This window comes from Nyctereutes procyonoides, unplaced genomic scaffold, assembly GCF_905146905.1.
Source record: "Nyctereutes procyonoides isolate TBG_1078 unplaced genomic scaffold, NYPRO_anot_genome, whole genome shotgun sequence".
NCBI lineage: Eukaryota > Metazoa > Chordata > Mammalia > Carnivora > Canidae > Nyctereutes > Nyctereutes procyonoides.
Genome location: NW_026575139.1, coordinates 43,741,894 through 43,758,368, shown reverse-complemented (window position 1 = coordinate 43,758,368; position 16,475 = coordinate 43,741,894). Strand labels below are relative to the sequence as shown.

Genomic DNA, 16,475 nt, shown 5'->3' with positions numbered 1-16,475 from the left:
GGATGAGTGGGTGAAGGGCAGTGAGGGGGACACTTGACGGGATGAGCACTGGGTGTTATTCTGTATGTTGGTAAATTGAACACCAATAAAAAATTAATTTATTAAAAAAAAACAAATACATGCTACTATGGATAAACCATGAAAATGCTGTTAAGGTAAACAAGCCAGACACAAAAGGACAAATGTTGTAATAATCCTCCTTATATGAGCTACCTAGAATAATCAAATTCATAGAGAAAGAAAATAGAATAGTGGTTGCCAAGGGCAAGAGGGATGGGTGAATGGGGAGTTATTGTTTAACGAACATGCAGTTTCAGTTTGTGATCAGGAAAAAAATTCTGCAACAGGATGGTGCTGATGGTTGCACAACAATGTGACTATACTTAATGCCAACAAACTGTACACTTAAAAATGGTTAAAATGGTAAATCTTGTTATATGTATTTTATCACAATAAAAAAGTAAAATAGAAATATATGCTTTTAAATGGAAAAAAAAGGCTTCATTAAAAGTGTGAAATTCAGGTTTCAGAGTAAAATGCTTCAAATTTTAATGTCTGAGGATTCTTAAGTAAAACCAGGTGTTTAGGAGCACCTAGGTGGCTTAGATGGTTAAGCATCTACCTTCAACTCAGGTCAGGATCCTGGGATCCTAGTATAAAGCCCCACATCAGGCTTCCTGCTCAGCGGGGAGTATGCTTCTCCCTTTTTCTCTGCCTCTCATTCATGCTCTCTCTCTTGCTCTCTATCTTAAATAAATAAATAAAAACAAACAAACAAACAAACAAACAGGGCAGCCCAGTGGCTCAGCAGTTTAGCACCGCCTTCGGCCCAGGGTATGATCCTGGAGACCCGAGATCGAGTCCCACGTCAGGCTCCCTGCATGGAGCCATCTTCTCCCTCTGCCTGTGTCTCTGCCTGTCTCTCTCTCTGTGTCTCTCATGAATAAATAAATAAAATCTTAAAAAAAAAAAAAAAAAACAGGTGTTTAGTCCAACCCCTTCTCATCCAAGAAAAACAATATACCTGTGGATAAAGGAGAGATTTTGCTTACACTTCCATTAATTTCATTTCGTTCTACTATAAACACAACTTTGAGTAAGAAGTAGGAAGAAAAACATCAAGCCAAAAGAACTGTTAATCTCACAAGTAAATCTCACAAGTAAGATTGTATTTATCACAAAATTTAAATTCTTTTATTATGAAGGCAGAATAATTCAAAACAGGTTTTACGTTAGTAAGTTTAGGTTTTGTTTTTGTTTTTTTTTTTTTGTTTGTTTTTTAAAGATTTGAGAGAGAGTAGGGGAAGGGAAAAGGAGAGAAAGAATCTCTAGCAGACTCCCTAATGAGTGTGGAGCCCGACTCAGGGCTCAATCCAAGGACCACAAGATTGTGACCTGAGCCAAATCAAGAGCTGGATGCTTAACCAACTGAACCACCCAGACACCCCAAGTTTAGGCTTTTAATCTGTAAATATTAAACAACATTATATTTAACCTAAGGACTGAAATGTTATTTTAGTTGTGTTACCCCTTTTTTAAAAAGTGCAATTATTTGAAAAAAGATATAACAGATCTTAAATGTATACGTGGTTCTTACCGATTGACAAGGCTTCACAGCACAGTCTCTTCGCCCACACTGGCTAATATCATTCCAGAAAGGACATGGTCTCTTCAGGTTTACCTATAGGATAACAGAAAAGGTTATAAAAGTAAGAATCTTGAGATTATTATTGACAAGTGTTCAATTACAATGTTATAACCTGGTCATGCTATTAGCTGCAGTTTTTCTTTTTCTTCCATTTCCCAGCTGCCAAGTTCCAGTGATTGTATCTATGTGTACCTTATATAAGTAAATTGGTAGACTTGGTTAGAAAGACACAGACTGGGATGCCAGAGTGGCTCAGCGGTTGAGCATCTGCCTTCGACCCAGGGAGTGATCCTGGGGTCCCGGGATCAAGTCCCACACTGGGCTCTCTGCATGAAGCCTGCTTCTCTCTCTGCCTGTGTCTCTGTCTCTCTTTCTCTCTGTGTCTCTCATGAATAAATAAAATCTTAAAAAAAAAAAAAAAAGACACAGACTGCTACTAAACAGACTCCAAACAGAGGGCAACTAGGAGACAAAGTAGCTGATATCACCACTGCTGAAATGATATTCTTTTTTAGCAAGTAGCAGACAATTGTGAACTTAGATGATAATTACATATTCCAGTAATTACATTTTTCTAAACTCCTTCTGTAGTTATCTCAAGATAAAATATCACAAGTGACCAGTTAAAATAATACAGGTCAGAATAAAGTCATGCTTTTCAAAAAACTTAATTATTTTAGTTAACAGGAGTCAATCTAATATTTTAGAGAAGTATGAACTAGCAATTTTGATAACAATATAATAACTTCTGTTCTGACTTCAATTTAAACAACAAGTTTCCAACTCCACAGTGCAAAACTGATTTGTTGAAACTGAAAGTATCCAATGGATGGTTTCAGACCTATATTCTTCACTCTTGTAAACTGAATTTTAAATAATGGCCACAGTTTTGAAGCTCAACAATTCCTAAGAAAATGTAATTATCCATTTAAACTTTAAGTATTCTTGTGCAAAAAAAAATTTAAAATAAAAATACCTTGTAATATCTGAAGTAGTCACTTTCAAGAAGTTTTTGTAGTCTTGGGAAAAGCCTGTAGTTATTAAATCTATCGATGGTTTCAACATCACAGGTACAATCATCCAAGTAACCACTAACCTGTTACAAAGAAAATGAAAGAACACATCAAAATATCTTAGGTACAACAGGGTTCTTTTTCCTTACAAGGTTATGACTCAGCCAACTCTTATCCTCTCTCCTCTCCTCATAATTTTTGGAAATGGGGGGATCCCTGGGTGGCACAGTGGTTTAGCACCTGCCTTCGGCCCAGGGCGTGATCCTGGGGTCCTGGGATCGAGTCCCACGTCAGGCTCCCTGCATGGAGCCTGCTTCTCCCTCTGCCTGTGCCTCTGCCTCTCTCTCTCTCTCTCCCTGTCTCATGAATAAATAAATAAAATCTTTTAAAAATTAAAAATTAAAAAAAAATTTTCAGAGATGGGGTATTACAGTAATCTAATAATGCTACTGCTCTTACTATATACCTGGAGGAATGCAGTGGCTGTTTTTTGTAGGGTGTACTGAGCTCATCATCACACATGTGCCCACACATATATGTAGTGAGTTGATACCCTGCAGCTACTCTGTAACTCCCCCCAGGCCTGACTAGGTGTAGGCATCTAATCCAAACCAGGTCATGGTCCCTGCTCCAGGAATCTGGAATTGAGAATAAGAAGAGATGGCTCTTCCTAAATAACTAAACACAGACCATATGCTAGCATGTGAACTGAGGAACACATGAGCCAGTCAGCAAGATTTTAAGATACACAGTGAAGCAGAGACAGGAGATGGATTCGGTTTTCCCGCTCCTACTTCTCCCCATCTTTCTTGAAGCCCCAGTTGCATTCCCATTCTTGGCTCTCCTAAGACTCCATATTCCTACAATTCAATTGTCAGTCTTCCCTTTTAGTCTCCTACAAGATGTATAGTCAGGAGACAAGTTTAGTGAAGGTACAAAAAAAATACGGTATTTATAAGAGAAACAATAATTAACCAAAACGATCTAACTACTCCCAAATATTAGACCATGAAAATTTGTCTAGGTTAGAATTGGTGCTTAGAAATCACTTATCATTAGCAGCACAGATAGCAAATTGACCACAAAACCAATTCTGATCTTCAAATGCTTAAAAATAATTACAATCAGACAACGTTATCAGAAGTGAAACTAAAAGTCTCAGATGTTTATTTGGGGCTAGGCAAATACCTACAAAATTAATTATATATTGCTAACATGGTAATGCTGCAAGTAACAAATATGTCATGATTTAAGAATAGTAACTAGATTTTTTAAAAATATGTATATAGGGCATGCTATAGAAAAGAGGTCCTTATACTTTGGTCTGAATATTTGCAATATAAACTACTTTGGATTACATTTTAGGGAGGCTTGTCAAAAAATTTTTTTTCAAATCTACTGGTAAGTAAGCAAGTAATACTTCATTGAAATACCGAATGTAGGTGATTTCCCTCTGGAATACCTTCAGTACCTTTTAATTTTGAAATATTACAAAACAGTAATGTAAATTTTTCACCTAAGAGTGAATAGTTTTGGATGATGAGAGATAATACTTTGGATGATGACAGCAATATCTAACAGCTAAGATTCTGTACCGATTTGCCTAGTCTTACTTGTTTTGGACTAATTCAGGTTCCAGAAATCTGATCTACATATTTTGTTACTGTAATATCTACTTTCATTCCATATGCAAATTTGTCCTTATTTCCTGCTAAAAATTCTGAGTATACAATAATCTTTAGTTCCTAATTTGAGGTACTAACAAAACAAACGTGCTTCTAAAGAACCTAGCTGATTTGATTTTTTCACACCCCTTTTTTTCAAGCATTAAAAACAGAACTTCTAAGGACGTAAACTAGCTACTGTTTTTCCCCTTGGATACAAATCATTATACAAAGAAATAAGAGACACAAAGAATGCCAAGGCCAAAGGGATATATGCCAAATAGAGACATTAGGTCATAAGGAGAAACAAGCACACACAAACAAAAAAAAAAAAAAGAGAAAGGATTTGAAGCAATTATTTTTTCCCCCTTACGTATTTCATTTTAAGGTAAAAAATCTATCTTTAAAATTCAAGTTCGGGGGCAGCCTGGGTGGCTCAGCGGTTTAGTGTCGCCTTCAGTCCAGGGCGTGATCCTGGAGACCCAGGATGGAGTCCCACGTCGGGCTCCTTGCATGGAGCCTGCTTCTCCCTCTGCCTGTGTCTCTGCCTCTCTCTCTCTCTCTCTCTCACTCTTTCTCTGTCTCTCATGAATAAATACATAAAATCTTTTTAAAAAATTAAAAATTAAAATAAAATAAAATTCAAGTTCAGGCATCACCTCTTTTGGAAAATTCAAGTTCAGGCATACTCCTCTATCCCTGGAGTACCACTCAACTCCTGCTGGCTTAACTGTCCCTCCTATGTGCTCCCATGACACTCCACATACTCTTATATACAAATTACCTCACTATATTGGATTTATCTATTTCAATTCCTCCCTCTAGAGTTTAAAATCCTTGAGAGCAAAATCATGTTCATTCATTTTGTATTCTTAGTCCTTAGCACTGTACTTCTAGAAAGTACATAGTAGATGCTCAGTATTTATTTGTAGAACGGATATATGAACAAATGTTTCGATGAATGCTGTCCACGGTCACGCTCATTCACTGGAGACCAGCATCACAGTCTAATTATGACTATGAACTACCATGTCACCTATGGTGCTCGGTGCTCAGTGCTCCAGACCACACGAGCCCAAGTGGCAGAAATGCACTCAGAACAAGGAAAGCAAGCAGCAGAGGTAAATAACCCATTGTGTCCAATTTTTTACCAATCTATATACCTTAACTACAAAGGAAGCTAGAGGAGGCTCCAGACCATAAAGGAATGCAAGATGCATTCAAAGCAGAAATAGCTGATAGCCCAGAGACCTCAAAGAGAGAACACACGACAATAGTAGGCTTAAAAATCCTCAGACATTTACCTTAGAAATTGAGTAGGAGGTACTTCCACCAACAACAAAGTGTAGCAGGGCAGCTAAGTAGGTAGAGCAGGGGTAGAGGAGTTTCAATAGATGCAGAGGGCCCAGCAAAGGAGAGACATGAATACACCCAGAAACCCAAGACATGTGACTGTTCAGATAAGCTTGCCAACCTAATCCCTGAAGAGAAGTCTAGCAGGTACAGATGCCAGACCTAGTTCTAGAAACTAGAGAACCAGCATGTTACCAGAACAGAGTCTCTGGAGAAGGCAAAAAGAAGAAATCCAGTTAACAGGCCCAGAGCAAAATCTTGCAAACAAAGCAAAGCCTAGTCTCTAAGACCAAACGATGGGTACTGATCTGGAACAAGAATGACTTGCTACTGCTGCAGCTTTGGGATGTGCTAAGGCTGCTTTAATCATTGCCACATCATCTCCTAAACTGAAACAGAATTCTGACCCTCCCATAGGAATACCAATTCTATTTAATGCGCCCCCCCCCCTCCAGCCCCACCACACACATATACAAAGCGATTGATGCATGCTAAAACTTGAAGCTCGCTGCTCCAGGCAACAATCAGTCAAACTAATTTGGTAGGAGGCCAAACTAATAGGTGGCAAACAGAAGGCCCTTGCTGAGGGATGGTAGATAGAAGGACCAGGGAAGGCCTGACAGACATCTCCCAGTTTAAAGTCCAAGTCTCTAAAGAGCTGAAAAGCCTTTGAAGGCATTCTACTGCAGCCTCCCAAGCACACAGCAATGCCCTCCTATGCACTCTCAAGAAGGATGCAGTGTGTAACGGTGGTTAGCATGCAGGCCCTGGGGTCAGGCCTTCTTGGGGTTGAATCCCATCTCTTCTACTTATTAGTTATTGGTCTTACCCAAGTATTTTTTAGCCCCTCTAAGCCTCAGTTTCCTATCTGAACACAAAATGGCAATACTAATAGTTCCCATCTTTAAGAGTTGATATCAAAATGAAATGGCACAGAATAAATGGCCAGTAAATGTTAATCAGTATCATTAACATACCACTACTTAAATGTTTCTAGTGAAAGGAATCTTACTAGTCCCAAAGCAACCCACAACATTTTATTTGAGAGAGAGAGAGAGAAAATCACTCTCTCAAGTAGGGGGGGGTGGAGAGGCAGAGGGAGAGAGAATCTTAAGCAGGCTCTACCTCTGACTCAAGGCTCAATCTCACAACCCTGAGATCATGATATGAGCTGAAATCGAGTCAGATGCTTAACCAACTGAGCCACCCAGGTGCCCCTATGTTTTGTTTTGTTTACAAAGGAAAAAAAAGGCCCAGTTTGCAACTAAAATTTTTCAAAAATTTTACATCTGTAGCCTCAGTGGAACATAGAATTGGAGAGCCAACAGTCAGATGCAGAAGTAGTCTCAAACACTTTCTCCACGGACTCTGACTGGTTTGGACTAATTACCAAAATATAAAAGGCAAGAAAAGAAAATAACATAGGCCTGCTTGTTTACTATTTTCTGGTTACAGGTACTATTTACAATGAAAGACAAAAACAAAAACAAAACAAAAACCCACTTTCTAGTTTTCTTACATGCCAAAAACTTCCAGTCCTACCACAGACTATCATTTTTTCCCAACGCACTGTGAGAATATATTCCTCCTACCTGAAATATCTTTTAAAAGTGCTCAAACTGTTCTTTTTTTTGCAAAGACCTTTAGCTATGTTTAATTTTATAGTGGTTTGTGACTGTGAAAAAGAACATGAAAAGTACTCATTGAAGGAGCTGACTGAGACCTCTGTTAAGGAGAGCATGGAAACACTGAAGATTCTATACTGGGTAGTTGACACCACTCTAAGTGACATGGAGAGCTACAAGCTATTTCTGCTTTAAACCTTTAGTCTTTAGAACTTTAAATTATTGTTGTGACCCAAAGTGTAGTAACCAATGTAAAATATGCTTTGTTCCACACTCTTTGTTCAAAAGGGCCTGGAATGTATTAAGTGCTCAGAGTCAATGGACATCTCTCCAGTATAACCTGTTTCCAAGATTCCTCTGACTAAATTTTAATCCAGGCTTAGTTCCACCTCCCACACAACATATTATCAAGTGTTTCTTCTTCCATGGTCTGGCTACTCTGACTAACAAATAAAAACTATTTTTTAAATTGACCTCCACAAGACACTAGACAAGTAAATCTGCTAAAAATCATGTAAGCAGAGTGTATCTACAATGCACTACAAAAGAAAATAATTGATTTTGAAATAGCCATTTTGGATTATCTGAGTTACTTCCCTTTCATTAGCCTGATAGAAATTTACACCACTCAGATAAGTTGATCTGAGTGTTATTAGCACTAGCCATATTAAGATTAATAAAACATTTTGATGACATGGGAGTTTATAGACTTATTTCTAATTAATTTAAGTGAAAAACATGTCCATACTGCCTCCATATCTGGGCTTCAATATTTCTTCTGAGGTTATTTCTTTAAAATGCATCTTGGGATTCCATGAACAGGGATTAAAGTTCTGTTACATTCATCCTAATGCTACATAATGGGTAAAAGGAAATACAAAACTCTGTCAAAAGCAAAACAAAACAAAACAAAAAAAACAAATAAAAAAAGGAAAACAAGAAAGTCTGAAGAGTCTCCATTTATTTCAACAAATATTACAATTATTATTTTGGTTTAAAGACAGGGTGGGTCATGATCTTTATAAAAATTACATAGACTTGCACACCCCAAAAGGTAAAAAAGACCAATTTCTGTGCAAAAAAAAAAAATTTTTAGGGATGCCGGGTGGCTCAGTGGTTGAGCCTCTGCCTTTGGCTCAGGGCATGATCCCAGGGTCCAGGGATCAAGTCCCGCATCAGGCTCCCCGTGGGAGCCTGTTTCTCCTCCTGACTATGTTTCTGCCTCTCTCTGTGAGTCACTCATGAATAAATAAAATCTAAAAAAAAAAAAAAATTATTTTAAAAAGAATGATGATTTTAAAAAAGTGGGGAGGGCAGCCCAGGTGGCTCAGCAGTTTAGCGCCTGCCTTCAGCCCAGGGCGTGATCCTGGAGACCCAGAATCAAGTCCCACGTCAGGCTCCCTGCATGGAGCCTGCTTCTAACTCTGCCTGCTTCTCCCTCTGTGTCTCTGCCCCTCTCTCTCTCTCTCTCTGTCTCATGAATAAATAAATAAAAATCTTAAAAAAAAAAAAGTGGGGAACTATATATAAGGAAGCGTTATAAGTCCCAGGCAATTTATCACTTATTTGCAGCAACTAACACTGAAGCATTGTTATCAAAATAACTTACAACATACAGTGAAAATGGTTTTGGTAGGATTTGATGTCAAGAGGCATATGCAGTAATGGACTAACCTTAAAGATTCATTTGGAGCCATCAACCCATCTGAAAGATCAATTCCAGAAAAACATGCAAATGGCTAAGCAGAATGATTGAAAGAATATACTCCAGCTAGCACACATCCTGAATTGTAATTTCCGGGATGCCTGGGTGGCTCAGTGGTTGGACGTCTTCCTTTGGCCTAGGGCATGATCCTGGAGCCCCGGGATTGCACCCTACATTGGGCTACCTGCAAGGAGCCTGCTTCTCCCTCTGCCTGTGTCTCTGTCTCTGTTTCTCTTATGAATAAATTTTAAAATCTTAAAAAAAAAAAAGAATCCTGTATTATAATTTCCCTAACACTTCTTGAGTACCAATTATGTACCAGGCTCAGTACTCTGTAGTATCAAGAAATGGAACTAAATTTTTAGTTTATTTTTTGATCTCTCAAAACTTATTCACAATAGGCCACAATAAATGCTTATTGAATTTAATCTATTAAAAAAATTTTTAGGGACGCCGGGTGGCTCAGGGCATGATCCCAGGGTGCAGGGATCAAGTCCCGCATCAGGCTCGCCGTGGGAGCCTGTTTCTCCTTCTGACTATGTTTCTGCCTCTCTCTGTGTGTCACTCATGAATAAATAAAATCTAAAAAAATATATATATATATATTTTAAAAAGAATGATGATTTAAAAAGTAAAGCTTTGTATCTTTTACTTCAATAATTTTCTAAGGCCAAATAGGTACACATGCTGCTTTGGCTCAATTTAGAGTTGATAGTCTGTTAACTGAAACCCTACTACCGGGCACCCATGAAAGAGTGTGATGAGGGGTGTTGATGTGGTAATTCAAGGCAGGAGTGGTAAGAGAGATTGGCAACAGGAAGGGAGAAAGACAATTAACAAAACGGTCTCCACAGAACTTTCCTGCTACTTGGGTACTGCAAAGAGAATGAGAGATTTTAATTTGTATTTCTAAACTCTAGGTCAAAAGTTAGTCTTTTGACTAACTATTGTCTAGCAATATTTATGAACTTTTTTTTTAAGATTCTATTTTTTAAGTAATCTCTATACCCAACTTGGGGCTCGAACTTACTACCCTGAGATCAAAAGTGGCATGCTCAACCACCTGAACCAGCCAGGTGCCCCTACTAGTTTTTTAAAATGCTTAGGATCTCAAGCTCCAAAGAACATTATTCACTAAATTGTTAAGTTCTTAAGGACAGGGATCATACCACAATTATTTCTGTATCACAAACATTCAGGTCAATGTACACATTGCTTATAAATGTTTACTGAGGGCAGCCCTGGTGGCTCAGCGGTTTAGCGCCGCCTTCAGCCTAGGGCCTGATCCTGGAGACCTGGGATCGAGTCCCACGTGGGGCTCCCCGCATGGAGCCTGCTTCTCCTTCTGCCTGTGTCTCTCATGAATAAATAAATAAAATCTTTTTTAAAATAAATAAATAAATATTTACTGGATGAGAGATTTGAATTTCAGAAATTACTGAATTTCCACCATTCATCTCCCCTAATCTTTTCTTCCATCTTTATTTCTGTGTGTCTCTCATTTCTGTATACATCTATGTCTATATGCTTGTCCAATTTTCTCGTCATATCTATTCATCACTTGTCCTTTCTCCTCCTTACCCCCATCTCTTCCATTATTGACCATAACGGAAAACGTATTTTTATTTCAATCTACTGAATTGAGACTGATGGTTTCTGTTCTTAAGTTGATTTAAATAGACCATTTAAAATTTTTCTTGGGACACCTGGGTGGCTCAGCAGTTGAGCATCTGCCTTTGGCTCAGGATGTTATACTGCGGTCCTGGGATCGAGTCCCACCTCAGGCTCCCTGTATGGAGCCTACTTCTCCCTCTGCCTATGTCTCTGCCTCTCTCTATGTCTCTCACAAATAAATAAATAAAATCTTTCATGCAACCCTCAGTATATAATTTTTTAACGATGATTCCAAAAAGAAAAACAGCCAGTCCTGTTCTGAAAGCAAAAGAAAGGGACCTAACAGATTTTTGTGTTGGGGAAATATTCGAATCTTGAAAACATTTTAAGAGGTGGGAAGTGGGAGGCTTAAATACTAATCAGAAGAAAAAATTTAAAAAAAATTTAAAACTCCCCAATTTTAATCAAATATCTAAAAAAGTTATAGGGGGGATAAAAGTTGAAAAGCTCAACAGGTACTATTATTTCATTATTTAAAAATCCAAAATACAGTTGAAAATGTTATATTGGACATCTTCCAACACTAACTTATTTAAGTCTTTTACTTCAACTTTTCTTATGTGCAAATGTTTGTACTTTGTGTTATGTTGTATTCTTCCTTATAAGTACTTGATGGCGTGCAGCTGCAATCCCTGAAGGTAAAGGAGCTTTTCAATCTTAGTCGTAAAGCAGCAATTTCCTTTCAACTCTCCTACTCGTAGCTAGATAACATCTCAACTCTCAAATCACTCAGCAAAGCAACAAAACGCAAGAATACGAAGCAGTGAAAGAGATAGTTCTTCCCCTCATAATATTGGTTTATTTCTTCCTCCCATAATATTTAAAGCTGTTTCTTGACTCTGTGAAATAGTAGCATTGCCCCTACACATAAAATGTTATTTCTGATCATTAATCGTAAAATCCCCTTAAAAGGAAAAAACTTGGATGCCTACCCTCAAATTTGTATAAAATGTAATTTTTTACCAACAGAGGCCAACCAAAACGTGACTTTAATGATATTAAAATACAGGACACTGCATATCCAAAAACCTCTAAATTTCTTTGAATTTTTTCTCAAGGAACCTCCCTCTCTAAAAAGGGGGGGGGGGAGATCATAATAAGCTTGTACTTAAACTTGTGCACTGAGGAATAAGGCTCATCCTCCCAATTCAGACCAGCCAAACGGGTGTCACGTTAAGGGAATCTCATCACATTTTGGAAAAAGAAAGGACCCAGAGGGCGAGGAGCCAGGGGGCAAGCGGCGGCCCTCAGGACACAGCGCAGCTGGGCTTGGACACAGAAAAGCCACACGAAGCCCTGAGATCTGAGACCCTGCGCCCTGCACACCCAACACCGTTCCGCGTCAAACTGGAAGCCAGGAAGACCCAGGTTCTGCTAAAACGGCCAATATTAAGTGCGCGTGCACAGTGTGCACAGTGTGCACGCCCTTCCCGGGCAGGGAAGACCAACGACGATGCAGAAACCAACTCGGTGACGACCTAACGGCGCGCGGCCACCCCGGCCCACACCGCGCCCGGCGAGCTCCGGAGCACAGGCGCCGGGGGTCGCCCGGGAGGGCGGAGTCGCGGGGGCTCTCCCGGGGTCACCTGCCGGCGCGCGGCACCCAGCGCAGGGCGGAGCGGGCAGCCCCGGGAGCCGCCGCGCGGCCGCGCACAGCCCTCACCTGGCAGAAGCACCGCTGCGCCGCCGTCTCGGGGGGCCGCTGCTCGCCGTGACTCGGGCCGAGCAGCCACACGGCCCCCACGAGGCCGATCAGGAAGCCCCAGCCGCGGCCCATAGCCGCTCCGGCCCGCCGCACCTCCCGGCCCCGGCTCTCGGGCGCAGGCCGCGCGTCCGCAGAAGAAGCCCGCGCGGGCCGGCCCCCGGCGGCGCCCCACCCCCCGGCCGCCTCCCGGGCCCGCCCCCGGCCCGCCCCCGGCCCGCCCGGCTCGCCCGCGCGTCCGCGGCCGCCGCCTCCCGGCAGAGCCTGCGGACGTGCCTCGGCGCCCGCGCGGCCAGCCCGGGGCCTCGGGGCGGCTTCCTTTCCCCGCGTGAGGCTGACGCACGAGCCCGCTTCCCGGCGCGGCTCCGCCCCTCGGGTGCGGCCGCCCCGGCCCCGCGCGCGAACCGGGGTCCTTCCCGCTGCGAGGGCGAGGGCGAGGGCGAGGGCGAGGGCGAGGGCGAGGGCGAAGCGGGAGGGGTCCGAGTGTCCCCGCAGGGCCCCGGGCCCCGGGCCCCGGGCCCCGCCCCCGCCCACCCCACCCCCACGAGGCAAACCGCACGAATTGCGCGTCCACAGTGCCCCCGCCTGCCTTAGAGCTGAAAGGGACACAAGGCTGCACGGGTAGATCAGAGTTTCCAGGAGTTAGGTCGAAAGGGCAAAGAGAAGCAGGTGAAGTTACTTACTTTTAATATATATAACACATGTATTAAAGATTATTATACATTATGTATTTTATATATTATACATTTAATATAATATATATTATATATAATGTATTATATATTTAAATATTATTATATATAATATATATATTTTAAAGATTTTATTTATTCATGAGAGACACAGGCAGAGGGAGAAGCAGGCTCCACGCAGGGAGCCCGACGTGGGACTCCATCCCGGGTCTCCAGGATCACGACCTGGGCCGAAGGCAGCGCTAAACCGCTGAGCCACCGGGGCTGCCATTAATATATTTTATTTAACCCACTATGTGCAAAACATTTCGAAATATACTCAATATTAGGTTATTCATAAAATATTTTACATATTTTTTAAATCTTTGAAATCTGGTGTGCATCTTATGCAAACTAGCCGTATTCCATAGTCAAATGTAGCGAGTGGCGGCTGTGTCCGTCAGCACAGGTGGAGGCTACCCTCTCATCTCATAGGAGGAAACAGGCCCAGGGTGGAGGGATGACTTGAGCAAGGGATGAGCTGGTCCTCTGATTCCCAGCCATGGGTCTAGCCTAAAAGCTTTTTTTTTTTTTTTTTTTTTTTTTTTTAAGGAGAAATTTTCATAGTGAAACTGGAAAGATCCCAACATCTTATCTTACACATTAAAATATTTCAAATTAAAAAAAATAAATATTTCAAATTATCTTTTTGTTTGGTATGTCATATTAAAAAAAATCATTTAATGAAGTAGCTTTAAGATATGGTAGCCCCCCCCCCAAAAAAAAAAAAAAAAGATATGGTAGGCCCCAAATAGGTATTACCTCTGTTTTCCAGCTGGGAAAAATAAGCATAGCAAGCTTATATATGTTACTCATAGGAATATGTTATTCAAAGTTACATGGTACACTAGAGGTGAAACCCAAACTCAGATATTTCTTTTTCTAAGATTTTATTTTTATTTGACAGAGAGCAAGAACACAAGCAGGGGGTGTGGCAGGGAGAGGGAGAAGCAAGTTTTCCAAGAAGCAGGGAGCCTCATACCAGGTTTGATTCCAGAACCCTTGGATCATGACCTGAGCTGAAGCAGATACTTAACTGACTGAGCCACCCAGACGGTCCCACAAACTCAGACATTTCTTAACTTCAATGCCCATAACCTATGCTCTGCCCATCATTTGCCAAGTGAACTGACACATAGTAAAATGTCATCAACCATCTCAGATTCTGGTGGGCCTGAGAAGCTCTGAGTCTAATATCCACAATATTTGACATTTTCTTATTAATCCAATCTCCCCTCTTTGCCTAGGAAGTTCTTTTTCATTATACCTGTACTGATCCGATCTGTCTCTCCAGGGCCAGACCCAGCTCATTCATTCCCTCTTCCACATGGTCTTCCTTGTTTCTTCTTCACGCATTTCCAGTCTCTAAATGAATTTTAATTCAACAAACTTACTCTATGCCAGACTGAGCCTGACATTAGAGAGATGAAAGGCCCAGTCCCTGCATGTGGAGGGATACCCCCACAGAATTTAGCACGTGATCCTTTATGATGTTTCTACCACTGGATTGTAATCTATTTAAACTCTTTAAGCAGGGATTATGTCTCAAACATACTGTGACTCTCACTCAGTATCTTAACAAAGCTTCTCTTTGCATGTGTTTGTACAATGAAGGAATATTTTTTCATATACAGTATTAATATCTGAAGATTATACTATCAAAAATAAAAGACTATGAAAATGGAGAAACTAAATGAATAAAGCCTAAAATTGCAGAAGGAAGCAATGTGATCATGAATCTGCTCTGTATTTCACCCTGATGCAATAGGCCTGTAATTTGGGAGAGTTTAAAAATAAGAATGTTCTCAGGATGAAAGCTCCATTCTGAAGATTTGAACTGATGCCAGCAAACTTGTAATCAGAAACAATCACCATATTAAGACGATTTAATTTATACTTTATTGCTTTTTCAGCTTTAAGAAAGTTTAATTGACTAATAAAATTGTAAGATATTTAAAGTATATGTCATGATGATTTGACTAGATCATTGTCAAATGATTCTCCTGCTGGGTTCATTAACACATCTATCATCTCACCTATTTACTCTTTCTTCTTCCTTGGTGAGAACATTTAAGTTTAACTCTCTTAGTAAATTTCAATTATACAAACAATGTTACCAACTATAGTCACCATATTATACATTAGATCCTCAGAGCTTATTCACTTTATGTTTGAAACTTTGTGCCCTTTTGCCTGTTTCCCTATTTCTCCCCCCCACTAGCCCCTGCCAACCACTTTTCTACTCTCTTGTTTCTATGACTTTCACTTTGACTTTTTTTTTTTTTAATTTCACATGTAAGTAATACCATGCAATGTATTTGTCTTTCTCTGTCTGGCTTATTTCACTTAGCATAATGCCCTCCAGGCCTATCCATGGGTAGCAAACACATGTGGCAGGATTTCCTTCTTTCTCACAGCTGAATAATAGTCCATTGTATATATGTATACCACATCCCCTTTATCCATTTAACCACTGCTGCACACTTAGGTTGTTTCCATACTTAGGCAATTGGGAATATGATGTAATGAACATGGGAGTGCAGATAATCTCTTTGAGAGAATAGTTTCATATACACTTAGAAGTGGGATTGCTACATCTTACTTTATTTTCTTGATAATTACGATGTCTCCTTTGGGCTTTGTAAGGGACTTTAGAATGTGTAAAATACAGTTTTATACACATGGCATAACTACCAGTGATATTTATTTCCCTGAGAATCCTTCAAGTTGGTCCTTTGTGTGAGTTTACTTTTCCTACTCTGCCTGCTTTGGCAATCATCTCACCTGTGTTACAGCCTATGAAATAACTGGTTAGTCATTCAGTAACTATTAAGGAGCACCCACAGGGCACATAGTTCAACCTTTGCTTTCCAAAAGCCCAGCCTCCCACCTATTACACCTTAGCTAAACAGCATTACATTTTTTAGAGATGAACAAGGTCACAACCTTGTTATTCTAATACTAGTGATTATAACAATAACATAAATTTAGTGTACACAGCATTTCTTGATGGAATTCTGATTACCTGTGCAAACAACAGCTATTATTATTTTTTTTAATGACCAAAGCAGGAAATAGCTTGAGCCCAATTTCTGAAAATGAGACATGGCGATTTCTGTAGGAAGCTTCTCAGTACCTAAACATTTTCTGGCAGAGAATAGGCTGAAAGGAAATAATTTAAAAGGAAAAAATTTGCTCAAGGAAAAGGAATATCATGACAAGAGGAAGAAAGGCTAAGTCAAAATCTAAAGGTTTGGTGTTGATAGTTGATTAATACTAGTATCCATTGAATATAAATGTGCAGATAAAACATTGCTAGAAGTTTCTCTCAAGATGCTTGAGATTATTTGAATTGGGGGA

At 40.3% G+C, this 16,475-nt stretch overlaps 1 protein-coding gene across 2 annotated transcripts in view; it reads right to left on the bottom strand.

Annotated features, from left to right (window-relative positions):
• The window catches only part of ERO1A (endoplasmic reticulum oxidoreductase 1 alpha), a 58,963-nt gene extending 46,438 nt beyond the window's left edge, over window positions 1-12,525 (bottom strand). For both annotated transcript variants that reach the window (XM_055304288.1, XM_055304289.1), the window contains exons 1-3: window positions 12,346-12,525; window positions 2,625-2,744; window positions 1,598-1,681 (exon numbers count right to left, since the gene is read on the bottom strand). In XM_055304288.1, coding sequence (XP_055160263.1) covers window positions 1,598-1,681; window positions 2,625-2,744; window positions 12,346-12,459 — 318 coding nt within the window. In that variant the 5' untranslated portion in view covers window positions 12,460-12,525. The remainder of the gene's footprint in view (window positions 1-1,597; window positions 1,682-2,624; window positions 2,745-12,345) is intronic.
• Between the last annotated feature and the right edge of the window lie 3,950 nt (window positions 12,526-16,475).